Below are 18,719 nucleotides of genomic sequence, written 5' to 3' on the forward strand. Positions count from 1 at the left end.
CTCCACCAATAAATTAGGAAGAATTGAGCAGCCCTTCTTGTTTCACTGCTGTTATGTATGTACATGCTGTTTGTAGCCACCAGATGGTGTCATTGTTGGAGGCCACTGAGCAGCACGCACTTGGTGTGCTCGGAAAGAAAGGCCAGCCATTTTGTGAGTCAGGCAATTTGGGCCGTAATAAAGCAGAGCCAAGGTTGTACCTTGCTTGGTTAAACAGTACTCAGTTTGAACCTTTATTGCATACACAACATTTGGCGACGAGAATACAAGAACCTTTGTTTGCAAAATGAGCACAATTGAATTTTTAGAGCGATTCGTGGAGGGAGAAGATTGGGCAGACTTTGTGAGCCGTTTGAACCAGTACTTCGTGGCCAACAAAATGAAGGGGGGGGTCGACGATGCAGATCGGCGCCGGGCCGTGTTCCTCACTGGGTACGGCTCAAAGATCTACGGTCTGATAAAGAATCTACTCATGCCTAGTGATCCAACAGAGAAAATGTACAAGGAGTTGTGTACATTGGTACGGGAGCACCTCAAGCCAGATGACGGCATCATCCTGCGCAAACTTCTGGCGGTGGAGGATTTGGATTTAAAAAGGGCTATCCAGATCGCTCAGTCATGTATGACGACGGATAGGAGTTTAAAGCAAATATCGGTGAAGAACCGAACCTCGACAAGTACTGTAAATGCGATTGATTTGGCGTTCGGCAGAGCGGCACATGGCAGGGCCTATCCAGCTGCATTCACAAAATCTGTGGCTGCCCAAAGTCCGCCAGCGGGAATGTATCCGACTTCTCCGTGTTGGCATTGTGGGGGAAATCATCGGCACCAGCAGTGCCGATTTAAGCAATATAGTTGCAAAGGCTGTCTGAGAGTGGGGCATCTCCAGCGCAAGTGTCCGCAGATGAGCAAGTGTGCTGCAACACAGCACATGGAGGATGAGAGTCAGACTAGCGTGGATCCGAATACGCAATCCGAGATGGAAGAGGAGGAAGTGTATGGACTGTACTCTTTCATAACCAAGAGTAAACCAATTTTGATTAACGTGAAGTTTAACGGGATACCAGTATCGATGGAACTGGACACGGGAGCGAGTCAATCAATCATGAACGAGAGGGCATTTAATAAGCTGTGGGATACTAAGAGGCCCAGGCTGAGCCCTGTTAACGCCAATCTGTGCATATACACCAAAGAACTGATAAAGATGATTGGCAGTGCACAAATTAATGTGTTGTATAACGGTGCGGTTCACGACTTACTGCTGTGGATTGTTCCAGGCAATGGCTCAACGCTGCTTGGCAGACGTTGGTTGGAGAAAATCAGATGCGATTGGACAACATAAAGGCATTGTCATCAGAGGAAGATACATGTGCCCAAGTATTGAGCAAGTTCCCCTCGCTGTTCGAACTGGGTACCGGCAACTTCACGGGAGACAAGGTGCAAATCCACATAGACTCAGATGCAAGACCCGTCCATCATAAAGCTCGGGCAGTGCTGTATATGATGAGGGAGAAGGTCGAAATTGAACTGGACAGAATCCAACATGAAGGGATCATATCACCGGTCGAATTTAATGAATGGGCCAGCCCCATTGTTCCTGTGCTGAAAAGTGATGGCACAGTCAGAATCTGTGGAGACTACAAGGTTTCGATCAACAGGTTTTTGAAACAAGATCAGTGCACGTTATCGAAGGCTGATGACTTGTTTGCGACGCTAGCCAGAGGGAAGTCGTTCACAAAACTGGATGACGTCGGCCTATATGACACAGGAGCTGGTCGTGCATTAACACCCACAAAGGACTGTTTATTTACCACAGGAGCCCGTTTGGAATTCGCTCGGCTGCAGCAATATTCCAGAGGAATATGGAAAGTCTACTGAAGTCCGTTCCCAGAACCGTCGTGTTCCAAGATGACATCCTGATCACTGGTCGTGACTCCAAGGAACATCTGAACAACCTGGAAGAGGTTCTACTGCGTTTGGACAGAGTGGGACTCAGACTGGAACGCTCGAAGTGCGTCTTCATGGCACCGGAGGTCGAATTCCTCGGGAGGAAAAATCACCGCTGATGACATCAGACCTACTGACGTGAAAACCAAAGCCATCAAGAATGGACCCAAACCGCAGAATGTGATGGAGCTGCATTTGTTCCTGGGTCTACTCAACTACTTTGGTAACTTCCTACCTAAATTGAGCACCTTACTTGAACCATTGCACATGCTATTGAGAAAAGGCAACACCTGGGTGTGGGGCACATTGCAAGACAGGGCTTTCGAGAAAGTCACCAATCTGCTTTGTTCGAACAAGCTGCTGGTACATTATGACCCATGTAAACATTTAGTTTTGGTCTGTGATGCATCGTCATATGGAATTGGTTGCGTGTTTCAACAAGTCAATGAGTCGGGGAAACTTCAACCTGTCGCGTATGCATCCAAAAGTTTGTCTAAAGCAGAAAGAGCCTACAGTATGGTAGAAAAAGAAGCTTTAGAGTGTGTGTACGGTGTTAAAAAAATGCATCAATATCTGTTCGGTCTGAGGTTCGAATTAGAGACCGATCACAAGCCGCTCATTTCATTGTATTCCAGGAGCAAAGGTATCAATACCAACGCTTCATCCCGCATCCAAAGGTGGGCGCTGACATTATCTGCCTATGATTATGTCATTCGCCACAGACCTGGCACAGAGAATTGTGCCGATGCTCTGAGCCGGTTGCCGTTGCCCACACCGGAGGTGGAAACGCCACAACCGGCAGATTTAATGTTAATCATGGATGCTTTTGAAAGTGAAGATACCCCTGTCACGGCTCAACAAGTTAAGACCTGGACCAGCCAGGACCCGATATTATCGGTGGTAAAGGGTTGCATCCTCAAAGGGGATTGGTCTGCCATACCTAAGCAAATGTGTGAGGAGGCCAAACCGTACATTCGTCGCAACGACGAACTGTTTATTCAAGCAAATTGCATATTGTGGGGCAATCGAGTTGTAATGCCTAAGAAAGGGAGAGAGAACTTTGTGTGTGAGTTACACAGCACACATCCTGGTATAGTGATGATGAAGGCCATCGCCAGATCCCACGTATGGTGGCTAGGAATTGATTCTGAGCTGGAAGCAAGCTCCACTCCAGGACTTAAGCACAAAATCTGGGCAGCACTGAGGGAGAGCTTGTATTGTTGGAGATGCTGTCTGCTGAATGAAATGTTTAACTGAGGCCTCAACTGCAGGTCTCGTGAATTTAAAATATTCCATGGCATTCATTACTCAAAGGAGAATAGGAAATTCTCCTAGTAGCCTGGCCAAAGCCAGCAAAAATGGGATCATTCATTTCATTTGCCAATTGTGGGACTTTGGGAATTGCTATTGTTATGTCATGATGTGTGTATCGTCCCAGTACCTTAAATGTAATGTAAGCACTATGCCACACCACAGAGGGCGCTGTGGTGGGAAACCCTGGTAGTACCTGTAATAAGGACTATATAAGGCTGACCACCACACCTGAGAGGCACTCTGGAGCTGAACAATAAAGGACGAAGGTCACAGCAGTTAGACTTACACCAGACCGTGTGGAGTCAGTGATTTGTGTGCTACATACACCACATTGGCAACGAGGAACTCCACGTAACCATGGCCACTCTGGGCTCGCTAAAGGATTTTACCGTGGGCAATGATTGGGAGGCCTTTACGGAAAGGCTCGAGTACTACTTCACAGCAAACGACCTGACGGAGGACACGAACGCAATGAGAGAGAAGCGTAAGGCGATATTGCTCTCCAGTTGTGGCGATGAGGTTTACTGTCTCGTCAGGGATTTGCTGGCACCTGGGAGCGCCAGGGACAAGTCATACGAGGAGCTGACTGAACTCATTCGTGACCAGTTGAAACCGAAGGAGAGCATCCTCATGGCTAGATACAAATTTTACCATCACTGCAGACCTGAGGGCCAGGATGTCACCAAATATGCTGCGGACCTCAGGAGACTCGCGGCGCACACCTTGACGAGGCTTTGCGGGATGTTTTCGTTACGGGGATTGGCCACGAGGGCCTCCTTCACAAGCTGTTAGCCACGGAACCCACAGTCACTCTGACAAAGGCCGTTGCCATCAGCCGGGCATATATGACCTCGACTTGCAGCACCAAGCAAATAATCCACACAGTCTCGAACCCGGCAGGCACTGTCCACAGGATAGCGCCCACCACGGACAAAACTGAAGAATGTGGCTCTGCCCGGGGCAAAGAGCACGGACCTCGGGGTCCTGGAACTCAGAGTCCGCTGAGGGGGGCCAATCAAGCAGCACCATGCTGGCGTTGTGGAGGAAGCCATGGGGCTCACCGGTGCAGGTTTGCGGAGTACGCGTGCAATACCTGCCACGTTAAAGGCCACCTTCAGCGTATGTGTAAAAGAAATCGGACTCACCGTGTGGCTGAGGAGATGGGGGATGATCCACCATCCAGCGAGGAGCAGGCAGAAGATGAGGTGCTTGGACTGTATACGTGTACCGACGATTCGCCCCCAGTGATAAGTGAAGTAAAAATCAACGGAGTCCCTGTGAGTATGAAAGTGGACATGGGCTCGGGTCCGTCGTTGATGAGTCTGAGAACTTTTGATAAACTGTGGATTAACCCAGCTGCACGACCCAAGCTGGTCCCGGTCACGGCGAAGCTGCGTACCTACACCAGGGAACTGATACCTGTTCTCGGCAGAGCGATGGTGCAGGTATTCCAAGGGGACGAGATGCACACTTTACCTCTGTGGGTCGTTGCAGGCGATGGCCCGACACTCCTCGACCGGAGGTGGATGGGGAAGGTCCGGGGGAGCTGGGAAGACTTCACCACTTCACAGGCTGCTGCTCCCCGGGGTGCTGCCGTGCCCCGGGTCCCCAGAGAGCAGCCCCGACCGAGCTGGAGCTGCAGCCTCAATCCCCCCACAGGCAAGTCCCAGGCCCGGACCTCAAGCCACAGAGATCCTGCAGCCTCAGCCCCCACAGGCAAGCAGCCCTGCACAGAGGGGCCTAGTGGGGGGGGAGTGAGCCGGCGGGGTGCGAGGGATCCAGGATGGCCGGCGGATCGGAAGAGCCCCGCCGAGGAGCTGTTAGCATCGGGCGGCGGCAGCAGCTGGAGGTCGGGGGCTACGGAGGACGTGGCGAGTGCGGCCGCTGGAGAGGCCACGACGGCCGCAGGAGAGGCGGCAAGTCAGGTGGCAGCGGAGGGGAGCGGAGGCTGCGGCGGCGAAGAGCATCCGGAGCAGCGGGGAAGAAGAAGATGGCGGCGGCATCGTGTCGGAGCAGCAGAGCATCAAAGATGGCAGTGCCCAAGGAGAAGCCTCGTGGAATCCTCCTGCATCAAAGATGGCGCCTTAAAAAGGAAATGCACCCGGGAGTCTTAAAAGGGCCTTACATAGAAACATAGATATAGAAACATAGAAAATAGGTGCAAGAGTAGGCCATTCGGCCCTTCTAGCCTGCACCGCCATTCAATGAGTTCATGGCTGAACATTCAACTTCAGTACCCCATTCCTGCTTTCTCGCCATACCCCTTGATCCCCCTAGCAGTAAGGACCTCATCTAACTCCTTTTTGAATATATTTAGTGAATTGGCCTCAACAACTTTCTGTGGTAGAGAATTCCACAGGTTCACCACTCTCTGGGTGAAGAAGTTCCTCCGCATCTCGGTCCTAAATGGCTTACCCCTTATCCTTAGACTGTGACCCCTGGTTCTGGACTTCCCCAACATTGGGAACATTCTTCCTGCATCTAACCTGTCTAACCCCGTCAGAATTTTATATGTTTCTATGAGGTCCCCTCTCATTCTTCTGAACTCCAGTGAATACAAGCCCAGTTGATCCAGTCTTTCTTGATAGGTCAGTCCCGCCATCCCGGGAATCAGTCTGGTGAACCTTCGCTGCACTCCCTCAATAGCAAGAATGTCCTTCCTCAGGTTAGGAGACCAAAACTGTACACAATACTCCAGGTGTGGCCTCACCAATGCCCTGTACAACTGTAGCAACACCTCCCTGCCCCTGTACTCAAATCCCCTTGCTATGAAGGCCAACATGCCATTTGCTTTCTTAACCGCCTGCTGCACCTGCATGCCAACCTTCAATGACTGATGTACCATGACACCCAGGTCTCTTTGCACCTCCCCTTTTCCTAATCTGTCACCATTCAGATAATAGTCTGTCTCTCTGTTTTTACCACCAAAGTGGATAACCTCACATTTATCCACATTATACTTCATCTGCCATGCATTTGCCCACTCACCTAACCTATCCAAGTCGCTCTGCAGCCTCACAGCATCCTCCTCGCAGCTCACACTGCCACCCAACTTAGTGTCATCCGCAAATTTGGAGATACTACATTTAATCCCCTCATCTAAATCATTAATGTACAGTGTAAACAGCTGGGGCCCCAGCACAGAACCTTGCGGTACCCCACTAGTCACTGCCTGCCATTCTGAAAAGTACCCATTTACTCCTACTCTTTGCTTCCTGTCTGACAACCAGTTCTCAATCCATGTTAGTACACTACCCCCAATCCCATGTGCTCTAACTTTGCACATCAATCTCTTGTGTGGGACCTTGTCGAACGCCTTCTGAAAGTCCAAATATACCACATCAACTGGTTCTCCCTTATCCACTCTACTGGAAACATGCTCAAAAAATTCCAGAAGATTTGTCAAGCATGATTTCCCTTTCACAAATCCATGCTGACTTGGACCTATCATGTCACCTCTTTCCAAATGCACTGCTATGACATCCTTAATAATTGATTCCATCATTTTACCCACTACCGATGTCAGGCTGACCGGTCTATAATTCCCTGTTTTCTCTCTCCCTCCTTTTTTAAAAAGTGGGGTTACATTGGCTACCCTCCACTCCATAGGAACTGATCCAGAGTCAATAGACTGTTGGAAAATGACTGTCAACGCATCCACTATTTCCAAGGCCACCTCCTTAAGTACTCTGGGATGCAGTCCATCAGGCCCTGGGGATTTATCGGCCTTCAATCCCATCAATTTCCCCAACACAATTTCCCGGCTAATAAGGATTTCCCTCAGTTCCTCCTCCTTACTAGACCCCCCGACCCCTTTTATAACCGGAAGGTTGTTCGTGTCCTCCTTCGTGAATACCGAACCAAAGTACTTGTTCAATTGGTCCGCCATTTCTTTGTTCCCCGTTATGACTTCCCCTGATTCTGACTGCAGGGGACCTATGTTTGTCTTTACTAACCTTTTTCTCTTTACATATCTATAGAAACTTTTGCAATCCGTCTTAATGTTCCCTGCAAGCTTCTTCTCATACTCCATTTTCCCTGCCCTAATCAAACCCTTTGTCCTCCTCTGCTGAGTTCTAAATTTCTCCCAGTCCCCAGGTTCGCTGCTATTTCTGGCCAATTTGTATGCCACTTCCTTGGCTTTAATACTATCCCTGATTTCCCTTGATAGCCACGGTTGAGCCACCTTCCCTTTTTTATTTCTATGCCAGACAGGAATGTACAATTGTTGTAGTTCATCCATGCGGTCTCTAAATGTCTGCCATTGCCCATCCACTGTCAACCCCTTAAGTATCATTCGCCAATCCATCTCAGCCAATTCACGCCTCATACCTTCAAAGTTAGCCTTCTTTAAGTTCTGGACCATGGTCTCTGAATTAACTGTTTCATTCTCCATCCTAATGCAGAATTCCACCATATTATGGTCACTCTTCCCCAAGGGGCCTCGCACAACGAGATTGCTAATTAATCCTTTCTCATTACATAACACCCAGTCTAAGATGGCCTCCCCCCTAGTTGGTTCCTCGACATATTGGTCTAAAAAACCATCCCTTATGCACTCCAGAAAATCCTCCTCCACCGTATTGCTTCCAGTTTGGTTAGCCCAATCTATGTGCATATTAAAGTCACCCATTATAACTGCTGCACCTTTATTGCACGCACCCCTAATTTCCTGTTTGATGCCCTCCCCAACATCACTACTACTGTTTGGAGGTCTGTACACAACTCCCACTAACGTTTTTTGCCCTTTGGTGTTCTGCAGCTCTACCCATATAGATTCCACATCATCCAAGCTAATGTCCTTCCTAACTATTGCCTTAATCTCCTCCTTAACCAGCAATGCTACCCCACCTCCTTTTCCTTTTATTCTATCCTTCCTGAATGTTGAATACCCCTGGATGTTGAGTTCCCAGCCCTGATCATCCTGGAGCCACGTCTCCATAATCCCAATCACATCATATTTGTTAACATCTATTTGCACAGTTAATTCATCCACCTTATTGCGGATACTCCTTGCATTAAGACACAAAGCCTTTAGGCTTGTTTTTTTAACACCCTCTGTCCTTTTAGAATTTTGCTGTACAATGGCCCTTTTTGTTCTTTGCCTTGGGTTTCTCTGCCCTCCACTTTTCCTCATCTCCTTTCTGTCTTTTGTTTTTGCCTCCTTTTTGTTTCCCTCTATCTCCCTGCATTGGTTCCCATCCCCCTGCCATATTAGTTTAACTCCTCCCCAACAGCACTAGCAAACACTCCCCCGAGGACATTGGTTCCGATTCTGCCCAGGTGTAGACCGTCCGGATTGTACTGGTCCCACCTCCCCCAGAACCGGTTCCAATGCCCCAGGAATTTGAATCCCTCCCTGCTGCACCATTGCTCAAGCCACGTATTCATCTGAGCTATCCTGCGATTCCTACTCTGACTAGCACGTGGCACTGGTAGCAATCCCGAGATTACTACTTTTGAGGTCCTACTTTTTAATTTAGCTCCTAGCTCCTTAAATTCATTTCGTAGGAACTCATCCCTTTTTTTACCTATGTCATTGGTACCAATGTGCACCACGACAACTGGCTGTTCTCCCTCCCTTTTTAGAATGTCCTGCACCCGCTCCGAGACATCCTTGACCCTTGCACCAGGGAGGCAACATACCATCCTGGAGTCTCGGTTGCGGCCGCAGAAACGCCTATCTATTCCCCTTACAATTGAATCCCCTATCACTATCGCTCGCCCACTCTTTTTCCTGCCCTCCTGTGCAACAGAGCCAGCCACGGTGCCATGAACTTGGCTGCTGCTGCCCACTCCTGATGAGTCATCCCCCTCAACAGCACTCAAAGCAGTGTATCTGTTTTGCAGTGGGATGACCACAGGGGACCCCTGCACTACCTTCCTTGCACTACTCTTCCTGCTGGTCTTCCATTCCCTCGCTGGCTGTGGACCCTTCTCCTGCAGTAAGACCAACTCGCTACACGTGATACTCACGTCATTCTCAGCATCGTGGATGCTCCAGAGTGAATCCACCTTCAGCTCCAACTCCGCAACGCGGACCGTCAGTAGCCGGAGGTGGACACACTTCCCGCACATGTAGTCGTCAGGGACACTGGTGTTGTCCCCGTGTTCCCACATGGTACAGGAGGAGCATATCACGTGACCGAGCTGTCCTGCCATGACTTAACCCTTTGATACACTTAAATTACCGACAACAATGTTAAAAGTTACTGACTAATAAAGAAAAAGAAAAACTACTCACCAATCAGCAGCCAATCACTTACCACGTTGGCTGTGACGTCACCTTTTGATTTCTTTCTACTTCTTTTTTGCCTTCTCTCCCAGCTGGAGCTGCACCGGTACGTCTCTCTCAACTCCCGCCTCTCTCGACGCTCCCCGGACTGCTGAGCCTTTTATAGGCCGCTGCCTCTCTCGACTCCCGCCTCTCTCGACGCTCCCCGGACTGCTGAGCCTTTTATAGGCCGCTGCCTCTCTGGACTCCCGCCTCTCTCGACGCTCCCCGGACTGCTGAGCCTTTTATAGGCCGCTGCCTCTCTCGACTCCCGCCTCTCTCGACGCTCCCCGGACTGCTGAGCCTTTTATAGGCCGCTGCCTCTCTGGACTCCCGCCTCTCTCGACGCTCCCCGGACTGCTGAGCCTTTTATAGGCCGCTGCCTCTCTCGACTCCCGCCTCTCTCGACGCTCCCCGGACTGCTGAGCCTTTTATAAGCCGCTGCCTCTCTCGACTCCCGCCTCTCTCGACGCTCCCTGGACTGCTGAGCCTTTTATAAGCCGCTGCCTCTCTCGACTCCCGCCTCTCTCGACGCTCCCCGGACTGCTGAGCCTTTTATAGGCCGCTGCCTCTCTCGACTCCCGCCTCTCTCGACGCTTCCCGGACTGCTGAGCCTTTTATAAGCCGCTGCCTCTCTCGACTCCCGCCTCTCTCGACGCTCCCCGGACTGCTGAGCCTTTTATAGGCCGCTGTCTCTCTGGACTCCCGCCTCTCTCGACGCTCCCCGGACTGCTGAGCCTTTTATAGGCCGCTGCCTCTCTCGACTCCCGCCTCTCTCGACGCTCCCCCGACTGCTGAGCCTTTTATAGGCCGCTGTCTCTCTCGACTCCCGCCTCTCTCGACGCTCCCCGGACTGCTGAGCCTTTTATAGGCCGCTGCCTCTCTCGACTCCCGCCTCTCTCGACGCTCCCCCGACTGCTGAGCCTTTTATAGGCCGCTGTCTCTCTCGACTCCCGCCTCTCTCGACGCTCCCCGGACTGCTGAGCCTTTTATAGGCCGCTGTCTCTCTCGACTCCCGCCTCTGGGAGAGACCAAGAGGTGGTCCCCACAAAGGACGTCTGTAAGGCAGAGCGAGTCTAAAATGAGCTATGTTAATGTGAGATAGTGAATTTATAATAAGAATTACTTTTCTAATGCTGAATGGCCACTGTATTTTGTAAAATAATGGATGAAGTACAATTAATGATAACGGCTAACAAGGAAATCAAGGATCCGTTACCAGTCAATAACCAGTTAATGTACCAGATAATATGTACCATACTAATGCACTGTCTATGCCCACCTGCCTTCCGTTGGACAAGTGTGATGTTATGTAATGATGTGTGTATCGTTGTCCTGCGTCCTGGTGGGGGGGGGGGGGGGGGGGAAGGTGATGTTATGTAATGATGTGTGTATCATCCCAGTACCTTAAATGTAATGTAAGCACTATGCCACACCACAGAGGGCGCTGTGGTGGGAAACCCTGGTAGTACCTGCAACAGGTGCTATATAAGGCTGACCACCACACCTGAGAGGCACTCTGGAGCTGAACAATAAAGGACGAAGGTCACAGCAGTTAGATTTACACCAGACCGTGTGGAGTCAGTGATTTGTGTGCTACATACACCACAGCTATTGTGCTTACTTAAATAACAACAGTGACTGCACCTCAAAAATAATGTGTGCACAGCGATGCAATCAACCATAGGAGCACATGGAAGCTCATGTACAATCTACAGCAGAAAATCCCCATCAGAGGACTTGAAGCAGCTCTAGCCTTTGGATTGGCAGTTGGAACTGTGGCCATAGACACTTTAAACATGAGAGTGGAGAGAGCTATCTCTTAAGTTATTTGGTTGGTACCATTCAGTATGCCTTCCTCATGTAGCAGAACCAATGCCCAGTAATGGCCAGGAAGATATGCATATTCATGATGATACTGTCTCTCAGGCCAGCACCACATGTGTGCCTTCCCTCCAACTTCCTCAGCTGCCTGGACATGTGGGAGAAAGAAGCCAGGACCAGGCTGACCTCGCAACAGAACAGGAGGCATGGTATGTAGAAGGTCCCTCTAGGACACGGCTGCTCTGGGTCAAGGGTCACCTTAGTTCCCCAAGGCTCCTGCTGGAGTGCACCAGTTTGGCACCTCAGAACCTCCTGCCACTGAAGCAGTACTAAGGTGAAGTCAGAGGCCAGGTTTAAAAGGGCACACAATTATAGGTACTAAGAGGAGACACAGTAAGGAGAAACAGTAGAATACCGCACATATTTATGTCAGTTAAATAATAGTTTGTACTGACAAAATATGCAGATTGATTTGTGGCAAGGTAGAGGAATGCCTGGGATAAGAGTAGCTGAATGGATCTGGATTGATAGAATTGGTACTTATGCAATAGAAAGGAATGTCAGCATATGAATAATTAGGCGTATGTTCTTAAAAGCAATGGGCACAGGAAGATGTCCCTTACGAGTTCTGCCTGTAGATGTCTGGCAGCTGGCAACGGGTACTTTTGTGAACTCTGTATTAGTCAAGGCCTCAGCTGCCTGCTGGCCTTGACCATCTTTCTCCTGAGGAATAATCAGCAGTTCTTTGCAGATGGCAAAAATGTGCAGCACACAGCTAGCCGAAACAATGCAAGATACTCTAGCAGGACTCTACGGAGTGCTGCCCAGATCTATTCAGTTACCTGAAGTATGTATTCTGAATCCTTATTGTCTGTTCAATGACAATCCTGGTGGCACCATGGGTTTTATTGTATCGTTGTTCCTCAGGATCCAAACCATTGTCATCAACCAGTGCTGCAGAGGGTAGCCATGGTTACCGATCAGCCACCGACCATTGTCCTGTGAACAGTGGTGGGATTACAGACTGCCTTAAAACGAAATAATTGTGGCAGCTCCCTCGATAACATGCATTTACTTGCATTATTGGTTTACATTGCATACCAGCTGCATCTTGAGGGAATGATACTCTATTCTATTGAGAAAGTTTGTGTTCTTGAAAGGGGAAGATGTGGTGACTTGGGTGTTGCCGATTGCACCTTGCATCTGGCCAAATCCAGCCACTCTGTAAAATTGGACAGCCCTCTCACACTGGTACGCAAGATCCGTAGGAAAGGATATGAACTTGGCTGCTCGTTCTAACAATACGTTTGTTAATTGGTCGCCACAGCCGTGGACAGCCAATTGGCAAATATTGCTAATGTCTCCTGATGCCACCCAAAGAAAACAAGTAACACTGAGCTTCAGTGCCGCAGTGCCTTTTACTGACACTGGTACAACTCAGTTATTGCTTTATAAAGGAAGTACATCCATCCTGAATCTGCCCCAAAATGGGTTGGATATGTGAGGAACGCCCATCCCTCAATTCCATGGTCTAAGTGCCACCGACATCTGTTCCAGCTTTTGCTAATACTTCTTTTTGTTATTTAATTTCTCCATTACTAATCATTGACTGCATTCTGAACGGAACAGGTTTTTCTTCTCTAGTGCATGGGTATAAAGTATAGAATTAGGCAGTCCCTCGTGTCGAAGATGACCTGCTTCCACACCAAAAAAAGATGAGTGCACAGGTGTTTCAATGAGGGACCTGACATTCTAGGTCCCGAGCTACATCTTGAAGGGTGAAAGATGCCTTTGCATGAATTCTTTTAACGTGGAGTGGCCGTTGCACACCAGTCACCACACGGGCTTGACATAGCAAGGCCTTGATCCAATGGTAAGGGTTAACCAAAACGACTGGAGACCAAGCTTTGCTGCACCATCCCTGGGCCTCGACCCCGCTGTTGTTATATGCTTCGCCGCTCCTGGGCCACGATCCCTTCACTCCTCTACTCCGACACCGCCGTTCCTGGGCCATGAACCCGCCGATCATCGACTCCGACACTGCCGCTCCTGGACCAATGGGCATAAAGTATTGCTGGGCAGTGCCTGTAGAAGAAAATCAGGTAGGAAGGATCAAACATCCATAACACAGTCTGCGTGATTTTCCAAGCATTCATTTAAATGGAAGGAAAATCAGATGGGCTCAATTAAGGGTGTGTGAATTTCCCTGCCCAATTTTCCCGATGCTTTATTCCCAAGTGCAAAAGAGGAAGGCCTAGTGCTTGGCAGAGAGGAGGGCAGGAACCTGCTCGTCCAGCAAACCATGTGACTAAAGGCTCAGCTGACAAGGAATGCTGACTAAATTTAAAGGAATGTGGCCACCTAAAGGTAAGGAGCTAATTACAAGACAACAATGTTGTTACTCGTTAAAGAGGGTGTAAATATTTTGAATCTATATTTCATATGAACATCAGCCCATTGGTTCATAAATCTGTGGACAGCATACTGGATTATAGACTGGAAGAAGATAGAATTTTCCATGGTCGTAGTGGGCGCAATCGGTCACGGGTCAGTTGGAAAGGTTTTTTTTGTGATAGCAGGTCAGGAACCTGCTGTCAACTCGCTCCCACGCCTTTATCCCACAGGCGCATCTTTGGAGTCGACCTGACCTGCAGTGGCAGGGGACCGAATTGAAATCATTATGAGGTACTTTATAGGCCTACTTTTTTAATTTCCCTGCATAGCCACGGGATTCACGCAGCTTGGGAACCACGTCTGTCAACCTGAGCCATGTGCTCCGGGCCATTCCTCCAGCTGATCACTTGACAGCATGGGAAGAAAACAAAATAAAAACATATTGTTTACATCAGCTAACAGATTTATGGAGATTCTGTTCTACTTGAAAAGCTACTTCAGAAATTCCTGAAGGGATGTAAATGGTCACTGGCCATTCTCAGCTGTTGTCTTGCAACTCAACAGTAATTGCAATGAATTGATCTGCACTATAAAAAATGACATATACCATTTAAATACATTTTTGTGTTCTTTCTGGTCAGGTTTTTCTCACAGTATGCTGTGATTGTCCAGTTACAAGTTAAATCAAGTCATCAACTGTAGCAATGTCATTCTCATCACTCATTTCACTGGTTCAATTTCCTTTCAGTTCCTGAATATGACTAATTTCATTTTTCAGTCTGAGACTTTAGGGTGAATTTCTGTGGAGGTCATTTCACTTGTCCATTGTTAACTTCAACAGAGGAGCTGCAGAAATCTCAGAAATACATTGCAAGCACCATATACACTCTTTGGGCCCAATTTTGGCCCACCACTTTTTTCGGCGCACTTACCGGAGATGCGCTGCTTTTATCCGTTCAGAAGTGTGCCCAAAACATTCCTCCCCACTTTGGCCACTGTCCGGCCTCTCTCCCGTCATCACGCAGTGTGGCCAGTCGAGTCGAGGGTGAAGCCAGCGTCCTGCACTGAAAACAGTGCCAGGATGTCTGCACATGCGCATTGGAGTCGGGTCGCGATGTCCGGCATGCGCAGTTGCGTCGAAATTTGGCAATCAGCCATTTTTCAAGGGATACGTAGCTGCTTGTGTTTTGCCGTTTGCTTGCTGCAGCCTGTTGCAGCCTGACCGGTGATTTTGCTTCCTGCAGCCACTGTGTGTGCTCCGATGTCAGTAGTTCAATCGCTCCCGACCCTATCCCTGGCCGAGTGGTCTCCCGGTGTGTTGTCGTCCCGCCCATATCCCAGGCCAAGTGGTCTCCCGGTGTGTTGTCGTCCTGCATCTATCCCAGGCCAAGTGGTCTCCCGGTGTGTTGTCGTCCTGCACCTATCCCTGGCCGAGTGGCCTCCCGGTGTGTTGTCGTCCTGCACCTATCCCTGGCCGAGTGGTCTCCCGGTGTGTTGTCATCCTGCACCTATCCCTGACCGAGTGGTCTCCCGGTGTGTTGTCGTCCTGCATCTATCCCAGGCCAAGTGGTCTCCCGGTGTGTTGTCGTCCTGCACCTATCCCTGGCCGAGTGGCCTCCCGGTGTGTTGTCGTCCTGCACCTATCCCTGGCCAAGTGGTCTACCGGTGTGTTGTTGTCCTGCCCATATCCCAGGCCAAGTGGTCTCCCGGTGTGTTGTTGTCCCGCCCATATCCCAGGCCAAGTGGTCTCCCGGTGTGTTGTCGTCCTGCACCTATCCCAGGTCAAGTGGCCTCCCGCACCGGCCGGCCTGCTGTCTTCCCGACCGAGTTTTCAGATGAATGTAGGACTTCTATTTTTTATTTGTTCTTGAATGCTTATTACTTTTTGTGCTTTGTTTAGTGCTTTGTAAGTCTTGGTGCTTTAGGTGCAGGTCCCCTCCACTTCCCTTCCCGCCCCTATCCCAGGCTGAATGGCCTCCGATATATCCACCTGCGCTGATTTCTTAACTCTCCGCAAGGGTTTTCTGAAGTGGCCACATATACTGGCCTAAGTAGATTTGGAGTAACTATTAGCTGGCCTAAGTGGCCCAAATGGCCAAAACTGGCGTAGGTGGCTGGTAACACCCTCTTTTGAGAAGAAAAAACAAAACTAAAAAAATCTTAACTAACTCACTTACATTGGCACAAATTGAATGTGCAAAATGGGGATTTTTAAGATACGCCAGAAAAATCAAGTTACTCCAAAAAAAACGGAGCAACTCCTGGCCAAAATTGAGCCCAAAGTGAGGGATTCCACAGAACTTGCATAAGATTGTAAATCCACCCCTTTACAATTACATTTTAAATCTGCTTAATTTTATGTATTACCTGTGCACACATCGTTTATTTGTACCAGTTACAAAAGTTTATGGGGTGGAAATTCAGTTGGAGGTTAATTAGGTTGCTAATGGCACCAGGATGATAAATTTTGCGCTGGGAAATGGTTAGCGTCTGGAGCCACAAAATTCATCAGCTGGGTCCTGAGTGTGGAGCGGACGCTAAGGGAAGCGTATACACCTCTTTTAGGGCGTTAGGCCGGCTGAGCAACTGAAAACCCTGAGCTAAAGAGCCAGCCTTACAGTGCCCTAAGAGAGGAAACAAAATCGGCAAAAAAACATTCCTTGTTCACCCCACATAAACATAAATCGCAAAAATAAAAAACAATCACACTTACCTCAGGTAGTCATTTCTTCCCTCACTGCTCGCTTTCCCAGGCGGTCTCACTACGGGACGCTACCAGTCCCACTGCAAACAAATTTTAGAACGGTGTTGCACATCGGCTCTCCCGGACTGTACTGCTCCGCGCCCTTGCAAAACCGGCACCAAATGTTCCGGCAGGGAGCTGGACGCTGGCCACCCGGCCAGAAACCATTACTGTCCCTCCGGGGCGCTAACAGAGGCAGCAACAGACCAAAAATCCAGCCCCAAATATTTGTGACCGAAGCACCAATAGCTGCCCAATTAATGTATTTTTAAAATTATGTTCTTCATTGTATTTGTAGACAAAGTCATATTACTTAATAAGAACATAAGAAATAGGAGCAGAAGTAGGCCATACGGCCCCTCGAGCCTGCTCTGCCATTTAATACAATCATGGCTGATCCGATCATGGGCTCAGCTCCACTTCCCTGCCCGCTCCCCATAACCCCTTATTCCCTTATCATTTAAGAAACTGTCTATTTCTGTCTTAAATTTATTCAATGTCCCAGCTTCCACAGCTCTCTGAGGCAGTGAATTCCACAGACTTACAACCCTCTGAGAGAAGAAATTCCTCCTCATCTCAGTTTTAAGGGTGGCCCCTTATTCTAAGATTATGCCCCCGAGTTCTAGTCTCCCCCATCAGTGGAAACATCCTCTCTGCATCCACCTTGTCGATATTATTTAAATAGTTCTTTGTCACTCATATATAATTTATATTATTGTATAGTAAAAGATCGACACCCACTGGGGCCGAAACTGCCTCTTTCCTTAAGGCCTGTTACCTCCGGAAATCGGCGGTCACGTTGCGGAGTGCAATTGCCGCCGATTTTTCGTGTAATGGCCGCCATTATCAAAATTCCGCTCCTGCGGTATTCTGACGGTGACCCATCCCCCCCACCCCCCGCCCCCCCCCCCACCCACCGCTCCGCTACTGCCAATCATCCTAAGTGCATCATCACAATGCGCACTGCCAATGGTCCCCCCCCGACGGTGAAACTTCACCGAGAAAATCTTCCTCCCGCCAGGCGGTGCCAAAACGTACTTTTTTGAGACGGTGCAACGAGGCTCTGGCCTTCTAAAATGGCGGTGCAGCTCCCATTAAAGGAGAGGGCACATTGCCGCTGCCTCCATGTTTTATTTTGTCGGCCGACTGCCAGGTTGGGCCGAAAATTATGCCCCTAGTTTTGGTCGGGCTGCCAACAGGCAACCTGACACCTCCTCTTGGGTGCCTGACCGCAGGCCTGGCTGAAACCCTCCCTGGTGGCCCAGTGGGCCAAACATTTAAAATCGCGCAGGCTCTCCCTTCTAGCCGTCCCCATTATGAGCGACTTCCGATCTGCCTGAAAAAAAAAGCCAAAGAGCGAAATTTCGCTCAAGAAGCCACCTCAACCACTGCGGCGGTAAAAACACGAGAAACGGGGTGCATGCGCCCCATTTCCAGCAGTGGGCAATTTCGGTCCCATTATGTTAGATTAAACTTAAAATTCAATATGGCCAGGGTCCCTTTAAAGATCCCGGCTTAAAACGCGTCACGAATGACATCACAAGGCTCACTCCATCTGGTTGCGCCGGATAACGTGCTGGGTGGGCTTAATAGGCCCCATTAAGTCAAGTTAATTTTCTATAGCAGGAAGGAGCCAGCAGCAGGGTCACAACCTGTTACATACACCGGCTGCACTGGACCGGCCAAGGTAAGGAAAATTCTGGCCATTGATTGCAAGTACATTTTCCTACCACTGACAGTGTCGATCTTATGGTACAGGATGGCTGTGGGTGTCCCATCATTCCAGGTCTGGTGCCTGCTGATCTCCATAATGTCATCATTCATCTTGTGCCATTTAAAGCATGAAATACAGTGATTGGAACGTCTGAAAGCAGCCACCAGCATAAAAGTAACAATGATTTGTTGAAGAGCACGGCACTTAGTGTAGCTGTTAGTTAGGTGCCCAGAGATTAGTATGAATTACTTCACTTTAAGGACATTTCTGTTCTGCTAATCTCTTGGAAAGAGTTTCTCTGATATTATTGGCACCGAGGCAGGGAGGGAGCGAGGGAGGGCTGTTTTGCATCAGGAAACCCAGAAGAACGAATTTAACAGCAGGAATTGATTCAGACTTTTTGGGGGAGAAATTCAGGCGCTAATGTTTTTCAGCTTTCAAAAAATTCGGTCTTTGTGCTCCAGGAAGGAAGTGGAACGCGAAATCAAGCACTCCACTTCCTTCCTGGA

The 18,719-nt window shown here is 49.1% G+C and overlaps 1 protein-coding gene across 1 annotated transcript in view; it reads right to left on the bottom strand.

Annotated features, from left to right (window-relative positions):
- Positions 1-4,455, bottom strand: part of LOC139233196 (tRNA methyltransferase 10 homolog A-like) — a 49,879-nt gene extending 45,424 nt beyond the window's left edge. The window contains exon 1 of the mRNA XM_070863861.1: positions 4,407-4,455. Coding sequence (XP_070719962.1) covers positions 4,407-4,440 — 34 coding nt within the window. The 5' untranslated portion in view covers positions 4,441-4,455. The remainder of the gene's footprint in view (positions 1-4,406) is intronic.
- Positions 4,456-18,719: the final 14,264 nt, after the last annotated feature.

Source organism: Pristiophorus japonicus, chromosome 2 (genome assembly GCF_044704955.1).
Source record: "Pristiophorus japonicus isolate sPriJap1 chromosome 2, sPriJap1.hap1, whole genome shotgun sequence".
Taxonomy (NCBI): Eukaryota; Metazoa; Chordata; class Chondrichthyes; family Pristiophoridae; genus Pristiophorus; species Pristiophorus japonicus.